The sequence below is a fragment of the Chinchilla lanigera genome, unplaced genomic scaffold, assembly GCF_000276665.1.
Source record: "Chinchilla lanigera isolate Chin_1 unplaced genomic scaffold, ChiLan1.0 scaffold00048, whole genome shotgun sequence".
NCBI classification, from domain to species: Eukaryota; Metazoa; Chordata; class Mammalia; order Rodentia; family Chinchillidae; genus Chinchilla; species Chinchilla lanigera.
This window is the reverse complement of record NW_004955449.1, coordinates 3363377-3372329: the sequence shown is the minus strand read 5'-3', so window position 1 is coordinate 3372329 and position 8953 is coordinate 3363377. Positions and strand designations below refer to the sequence as shown.

General features: G+C 39.2%; 1 protein-coding gene across 2 annotated transcripts in view; it reads left to right on the top strand.

Moving 5' to 3' along the window:
- LOC102019452 (cytochrome b reductase 1) overlaps positions 1-3354 on the top strand; it is a 25430-nt gene extending 22076 nt beyond the window's left edge. Inside the window, exons 3-4 of one of the 2 annotated variants that reach the window (XM_005393233.2) lie at positions 1475-1629; positions 2198-3354. In XM_005393233.2, the coding sequence (XP_005393290.1) occupies positions 1475-1629; positions 2198-2501 (459 nt within the window). In that variant the 3' untranslated portion in view covers positions 2502-3354. The remainder of the gene's footprint in view (positions 1-1474; positions 1630-2197) is intronic. The other variant, XM_013518792.1, reaches the window with a different exon arrangement.
- Positions 3355-8953: the final 5599 nt, after the last annotated feature.

Genomic DNA, 8953 nt, shown 5'->3' with positions numbered 1-8953 from the left:
GGAAGTCCTCCGTCCGGGGAACGACGAGGTCGGGAATGAGTCGCCGGTCCGAAGAGAGAAATATGTATTCCTATAGTAAGCCACAGAAAAGATATATGGTGATTCGATCATAGACATATACTTGTGATAAGTTCTTGACAATCATTTAGTTGAGCCACATTTGAAATAAAAAGTACAGCATAGCTGTCAGGAAGTTTGCCCATCAATACTAATAGAATCACTGAAGGAGAATTAGGAAGATTTCAAACCACCAAGGGGAATCCACTGAACCATTCCTGACATATTCAGGCATTTGTGGTATTAAGTGGACAATAAAACATGCACACCACCCTATCAAAGTCATGGTTTATTACTTTCTGTTCATTACCAGTGTGTATTACACATACTGCTTGTAGATGTATTTTGGGCTTTGGGCCCTCCTACCCCCACCCCTTAGTCTTTGAATCTCAGGTAAAGTGAACAATTATTTTAGTGTTTTTCTCCCTATTCTTCCCCCTACCCTGGGTTTTTTTCAAATTGTTTTAGACTGGTAGATCCTAAATCAGCACTTGGAAAAAAAAATGTCTCTTTAAGTTTAGTAATCCAGTAGCCGTCAAGTCATCTTAATTTTCCTGAACAGAATACTATTGGCCTGGGATGTGGGGAAACAACACAAAACTGTGGAGGTATAACTGACTTTATTTGCTATCCCTCTAAAGATTTAATCATCGAGGAAATGGAGGTAAATTTTCTGCAGAATTCATTTTTCCTTTGTGAAACAAAATTGTCATCTTTCTACATAGCTTTTTAGGCTGAACTGACTGGATTATGCATCCTAATGTGTTTGGTTTTAGTGATTTAAAAAAATCTCTTACTTCCCTTTCTTCTTGGCTACCCTAGGAAATTGATAAAAGCAAGTGCTGTGACCCTGTTAATGTTAGAAAGAAAGAAAATAAAGGTGAAAACAGAAATGTTCATAAATAGAGAACCAAATAAATTCTGTTATGTATTTAAAATAGAATATGAGTGGTTAGAAATAAACTAGTTAAACATTTTGAAATGAAAAGATCTACTGTTAAGATAAGAAAAAAAAGCACGGGGCTGGGGATTTAGCTCAGTGGCACAGCACCTGCCTGGCAAGCACAAGGTTGTGATTTGATTCCTGGTACCGGAAAAAAACAAAACAAAAAAAAAAGAAAAAAAGCAAGGTATAGAATAATATGTATAGTAAGGTCTCATTTATGCATTAAAAAAGATGTGTAACATGCACACAATATGCTTGTACAGGAATAGGCATTTTCTGGGACGGTATGTAAGTAGGTGATTATCATAGGCATTACCTCTGGATAGTGGAACCAGAGTAGGGAAGGTTATTTTTCATTTTATGCCCCTTAGTTCTATGTAAAGATTTTCTTACTTTTTCACATATTGCTTTATGATGTAAGTTAAAAGTAGTTAAAGTTAAATGATAACCTTTGCACTTTTTGGTGTTTAGCTTGTCCTAGGTTTTTGCATCTTTCTGCTTCCTTGGGCTCCACTTTCTCTCCGAGCAATTGCCATGCCCATACATGTCTATTCTGGACTTCTCCTCTTTGGAACAGTGATTGCAACGGTCCTTATGGGAGTGACAGAGAAGCTGACTTCTCGCCAGTAAGCTGCATAGTCTTCCTAATTGTAATATTTTAGCTACAAAATGTTCATATTTGTTCACTAGGAAAATGTACTTTAAATGTAATAATATGTAATATAAAAAAATTTAAGCCTTAACATAGTTATTTTTAAACTACTTAATTATATCATACATGTAAGATGACATTACTAAAAGCTTAGCAGGACTGCACTCACAAAACACATATGGAAACTAGACATTATGTTTCAGTCTTTGGTATGCACGTTTTTATATTATTTTTAATTACTTGTAATTAATTATTATTTGTAATTATATTGATACAAGCATTTTTGTTTCTTTTTTTCCCAAGTTTTAAGTGACACAGGTGTTCCAAGTACTATATAATTTTCATACTTAGGATTTTAAATTATTTTATGATATCCCAGTGTGTGAATTATTACATAACTTAAATTTATTCTTAATGTCAAGCTTTAAAGGAGTTCACATTCAAGCAGTATCCATGTCTATTTTGAATAGATGAATTCAGTACTGTATTGTGTGGTGCTGTTTCGGCCTATTTATAATTGGATACATTCTCTTTTTTCTTAGAACAACTCCTCCATACAACACATTCCCACCAGAAGGTATTTTCACAAATACCCTCGGTCTTCTGATTGTGTTGTACGGGGCCCTCATTTTTTGGATTGTCACCAGACCACAATGGAAACGTCCTAAAGAAGCAGATTCCTCCCTTCTCCAGTCCAATAGAGGCGCTGCAGAGGGAATGGAAGGCGCCATAACAATGAGCTTGGGCGGCAACACGGACAAATCCGATGCAGAGTTAAACAGTGAAGCAGCAGCCAGGAAGAGAAACCTTGGCCTTGATGAGGCTGGCCAGAGGTCTACCATGTAAAATATCAGTGGGCCACATTCCTTCGCATTTTAAAATGTAGCCATATAAATTCAGCTTTCAAAACTAGCTGTACAGTTTAGCTTCTCCTAGTCATAAGATGATGGAGCTATATAGTGTCAATATCTGTTATAATCACCAAAGAGCATTTCTTGAAAGAGCTTGTATTGATTGAAGTCGATGAACTTATATGAGTTGGAAAGGACATGAGCAATACAAATAATAATAGATATAAATTGTGTTTGTGTTACATCTTTCTTATCGAGAGCCAAAGCATTGTCACAGTGCCTTTCATGGAACAGATGTTCAGAGTGTGTCTGTCAGTTGATTCATTGCATAAACTGGCAGCACCGCTGATCTCCTATTACTTCTGGGCACCCACTGATTTCAGAACTAGGTAGAATCAGTTGTAAAGTTTTAAAATCAGATCACCAATGTTGGGACAGGGTTTAGATCATTGTCCTTCCCGGATACCATAACAGAAAAAAAAAATCTTTAAGAAAACACTGTTTCCTTTCTCCTTGGCAGACTTCTGCTTCCTTTCCAGTGGGTTTGGGCTCAGATTGGCTCTGGATGCCAGCCTTTATATTAGGGTATTTGGGGCCATCAGTATCTGAAGAGATCTTCCCTGGACAGAACTCTGAAGATTTTCCAGAACTCAACTTAGTCTCAGGACTGCCTGGGCTGGTGTACTTTACAATCCAGATTCTAAACCGCTTAGAATGAAAATATGCCTGAATGCTTAAGCAACATATACCACTCTACAAAATCAAAGAATACTTTTTCCTTAGTTTCTGGGGTTTTTTTGTTTGTTTGTTTGTTTGTTTGTTTAATAAAGTATTTACCTGGCACTCTATTGTCTGGTTAAACACTTTTTTAAGCACTGTATAATTAGCTCCCTCCACCCCCAGAAAGACTTTATGAGGTGGATATTATCCCCATTTTACAGGCGAGAGATCTGAAACTTGGAGTAATTGGTGACTTGACCCAGTGTCGCACAGCTCAGAAGCAGTGGAACTGTGACATTCAATTGCTGGCAGTCTGACTCCTCAGTCCATGCTCCTAACCATTTCCCTCTGCGGATCCTCTGTTTTGTATTAACATGCATCACTTTGACTCACCCTTGAATAAATTTCAGTTGCTGGACTGGGGTGGAATGGAGGTGTGAAGAATGCTTTTACCTGTGACTCTCTTCCAGCGAGACGCCCTCCCCCCCCCCCCCGGTAGCCCAGGGAAAAGGGTCTGCTACTCCTCCATATAGATCAAGGGCCCTCTGCCACCACCGCAAGGCAGAGCCTGCCCTGACGCCCTCTGAATCCTAGCATTGTGTCTTGGTGACAGGAGTGGGGAAAGCACATCTGTAGTTTTCGAGATTAATAATATTTGTTCTCCATGATATGGGAGGTGTTACAAGGGATGGAACCAGGGCTTCCTACATGCTAGACAAATGTTCTACCACTGAACCACATCCCCAGCCCTGCTCTTCAGGATCTTAGCTGCTGAACAACTTTGCAGCTGGAGAAAATTATCTCACAGGTTCCCCTTCCTGACTTTCGTGAAATTTTAAGGGACATTTTGAGCCATGAGTTCTTAGTTGTGAATTAAGGCTTAGGGCTGCTATCTGGGTGTGGTGGTGCACACCTGTAATCCCAGCACTCAGGAGGCTGAGGCGGGAGGATTTTTGCAAGTTCCAGGCCATCCTGGGCTACAAAGTGAGTTCAAGACCAGCCTGAACTGTATAGTGAGACCCTGTCTAAAAAAAAAAAGCTTAGGGATGCTAACTTTTCAGGCATGGGAATCTGTCTAGGCTCTAAACTGATTTAAAACCTAGAGTAGCGCCTATGCTAAAAGGATGTGTTTGGAATTTTGGTTGGTTTTCGGCTTCCACCTGATTTTACACTGAAGCATTGAGAGCTGGTGTGGTAGCTAAGGCAGGAGAATCATTTGTGCTCAGAAGTTTGGGACCAACCTGGGCAACATAGTAAGGCTCCATCTCTTAAAAACAACCACAACAAACAGGACACTGCAGCATTTTAATGTGACTAAGAACCCTGCAGTTTACACCAAATATATTTAACATTGTTGGTCCTTCAAGGACTTCCTTTTGGGTAACTGGCTATTATTTCCAAAGACTGAATACAGGTTACACTTCTACCCTATCACTTAAACCTCATGAATAACCATTCAGGATTCCCTTACTGCAATATTGTTTTTTTTTTTTTTATTTAATTAATTACATTTCAAAAATTGTTAATCGTATCAGAAGGATGCCAAGTGCCCAGCCCAACATCGGGCGTGTAGTAGCACAATTACACTCAGTATGAATGCTAAGTGATTGCTAAGTGGTTGCCTGGTCACCTATGTGTTTGATAAATGAATGTTTCATTACATAGAAGTACACAAACTTCCATGGTTTCTTTGGGGTGAGAGGAGGATGGTGACTAAGTCCTAAGAATGGAGGCACCGTTCCTTTTTTATATGTCGAGAAAGAGGTTATCGGTGTAAAGTTAATTACTCGGCACTAGAATAGATCCGTTGGGAAGTCTTTGAGTGCCCCTCATCTCAGCCCTTTATTTTCTCTCAAGCAGGCTAATGTGAGGGTAATCTTACAGATATTATAGGAACTTCTTTCTTTTTCAGCCCTTATAAAAAAGATGCATAGTAAAATAATCTAGAAAACCTTTCTATTTGAGACTTTCCTTTTAATGGGCTTTCTTTTCTAATGATAATTGCACTTTTATCTTTCAAAAGCTAATATTTCCTACCTAAAGCGTCTCCCCCAAAAATATCACATTAAAAAGCCCTCAAAGAATAGGGGAGAAGAAAGACTTAGGTATCAATTCCAAAACAGTGATTGAAGCCTCTAAAATAATTATAGCTTATATCATCTGTGGAGATAATCTGGCTTGGCTTACCCCATAATCTAATTTCAGAAAAGAAAGCTTTATTTTAACATTCATCTAAATCAACATGAAAGGCTTTTCTTTTGAAGGTTTTATTGAGAAACTCAAATGAATATACTTTATTGAATTAATGTCATCAAAAGTGTACAATTTCCTGTTCTTGTGTCAAACTGAATCCACCCTCCAGAGCACTTTCTTTACTTTTATGGTTTCATTTAAGCTGTGCTGTTTAGAAATAGCTTCTCAGACCTTACAATGAAATGACAAAGAAGGCAATTGTACTTTTTAAGGCATACTGACAAGTGCTTTCTGTCTTCTGAAAGACAAAATAAATTGTATGTCTTGTCTTTAATTAGGCTCTTCTCCCTGCTGAGTTGAAAAATCCAAGCAATACTGATTGACCACAACTGCCGAATTTAAAGCACAAAGGAAGAAGTAAAACCGTAGGCCAGTTTTGTTGCAATGTGATGGAATTTTTATCTTGATTTTTTTTTTTTTAAAGATAACTTCAACAGCAAACTGTAACTTCTATGTCATAGCTACACATAGGAAAGTGTAGAAGAAAGTTATTCTTCATCTGCTACGAGGTACCTGAGGAGTTTAGTGCAAAAAAGATTTCTCTTTTAAATGTGTCTTTTTATCTTAACAGACTTGGCAAAATATTAAATATTTTCAGTATTTTATAATCTTTTAGGAAAGATGCTCATTTACTTTTTCTTTTTATGTAGTAATAAAAAGGCATTTTGGAAGCTTTTAGTGTGCATTATCAATTTGTCCAGGCAAAAAGGTATAGGAATTGCTCTGAAAGTTTCTTCTCCCTAGTTTTTGGGGGGATAATTTCTTTTAGTTCTTTTATTAGAAATGCTGTCAGATTTCCCTATCAAGTGCACTCTGAGTACCGTACCTTTTACACTGCTAGAAGTATCAAACAACTGTTTCAGAACTGTCACAGAATTCCCCTCTGTTATGGTTTAGATCCAGAATGTTCCCCCAACGCTTCACACGTTTAGAGGAGCAGCTTTTGGGTCAGGTGCTACAGGCGAGCTGCCCTTAGGAGTTGGAGGCTGGTCGCTGGGGGGTGATCTGGAAGGATGTATCTCCATCCTTAGGCTCCCCTTTCTCTCTCTGCTTCTTGATCACCATGATGTACACAGGTTTCCTTTGCCCTGGTTATTCTACCATGCCATTTCTGCCTGAGAGGCAGCGTATCGGGCACTATAACTGTGTACCAAAAATCTCTCTTCGTTTAAGCTGTGGGTATCAGCTATTTTGTCTCAGCACTGAAGAAAGTAACTAAAACACCCTCCACACAGGCTCTGAGCTGGAATCACACTCTGCAGCCTAAAAGGGTACCTCAGATACAGGCAGCCCACACGCATGTGGTATGAGTTTGGAAAGCATAGAAGAAAAACCTGTTAAAGTAACGGTTGTCATAAAACTCTGTTTATATAACTTTTCATGGAGAAAATATATAATTCATCATGGATGAACTGCTTTGTTTTTCCCCAAGTTTTTCCTTAACTCCCATTAAGGATCATTAGCACCCAAGTAATGTCTAAACTTATCCAGCTCTTGCTGAGCATGGTGATGCACACCTGTAATCCCAGCACTCGGGAGGCTGAGGCAGGAGGATCAGTGGGAATTTGAGGGCAGCCTGGGCTGCAAAGTGAGCTCAAGGCCAGCCTGAACTGCATAGTGAGACCCTGTCTCAAAAAGAAAAAAAAAAAAAAGAGTACTTATCCAGCTCTTAATCTGACCACTCATTTAGGCTTTCTTCACTTTTTTATCTGCTGGACATGTTCATGGTATTTTATGTCATATAGATATAATAGTAATAGTATAAAATTATGTCCTATTGTGCAATATAGCTGTAATGCATATAAGTTGAATTTTTACATTAAATCATATTTTGTCACAGATTTATATTATTAATTTTAGGAGTAATGTATTTCATTTTAGATTTACATTAATTGGCAAGTGCACTTTGCACCTTATAAATATATACATTGGAGCATACTACTATATAATTTTACACGTATTAATTTATTTAATATAATTTGTAGTTGTGCTGGGCCTGTCGAGGATAGTGTCTCCATGCTCGAGTCCCTCCAAGGGACCTCTGCTTTACTAACTATATGTCACCTCTGTCTTCTCAGCACAGCTAACTGGACAGGGTACGAAAGGACATGCCGCCCAGGTACAACCTCTCCGAAGCAGGACAGCACACTATAGAGTCACCTGGCATAAAAAGGCAGGGGTCATTTTGCTTTTCTTTCTTCTAAGAACATGCACTGGGAAATACTTCAAAAATAAGTCAGTGAAAGCTGAAGCTAAAAGAGTGTCCCACCAGAGACAAGAGGTAGAGCCTAGACCAAGAGTCAAGAAATTTTGTCTGAGACGAGCCAAGAAGGTTTTGCGATACTACACAGTATCTATTGCAATTACTCAGCTCTGCTGTGGTAGCCCAAAGTGGCCACAGACAGTACCTTAGTGAGTGAGATTAGAATGGCTGTTTTCCAGTAAGCTTTATGTATAAAAACACATGGGAGGCCACATTTGCCCCCTGACTAAAGATTGCCAATCCCTGGTCTAGACCAGAAGGAGGGCCACGGTAGTTGTTGATAGGCAAAAACAATGAGGAATTAAAAATTATGTAGGAAGAAGACAATGATGGTAGAGAGGAAGGGACTTAGGGAGACCCCACCTGAAAATAAAAATAGAAAGGGTCAGGAACGTAGCTCAGTGCAAAGCCCCAATTTCAGTCATCTCCAGTACCTGGGGCAGGATGTGGGGCTCTCCATGAACTCAAATCCTGCATGATAAGTGTTTTGAAGGTGATAGCACTCTGCCTTTTTCAGGGTCACCATTGAAGAAATCAGATTTTCTTCTCACCAGCTCTCAGCTTTTGATTGGCAAGTAGCCAGACTGGTAACATCAGAAGCAAGGTTTTTGTTTTGTTTTATTTTTGTTTTTGTGCTTTAGGGGTTTTTTTGTTTGCTTGCTTGCTTTTTGTTTTTTAACAAGGACTCACAGGCTGCTTTTGCCAAAAACCTTCACTTCGGTCCACAAATATCAAACGGGTGACTAAAAGCAGAATAAAATTTGGTGCCTCTGCCTCCATTCTGCAGCTGTTTCCTTTGCTCAGAGGCATTCTGTCTGGTAGTCATCTTGGATTCTAGGAACAGCATCTGATGGATGAACCACTTGTGATGGGTTAAAACTACCATGCAGGTAATAGCAGCTTTTTTATTGTCCAGGAAGCTCCTTCTCCACCACCAGTCCTGAGGCCGTGATCACTCAGCCATTGCCTTTGACCATGTCTGCTTACCTGTGTACACTTCTGGTGCCTGAGTCTGTAGACTCTGGGAGTTCATGTCAGTACCCCGAAGACAGAGCTAGAAGCATGGGTCTTTGTGTCTTCCTGGTAAAACCACACTGATCAAAGGCCCGTGCCTGTCTTCACCATTACTTTTTGCTTGATTTCTTTGAAGTAGGTGGCCAGATCTTAAGTCTCCTGTGTCACTTATTGCTATGTTCAAATAAATTTATGTT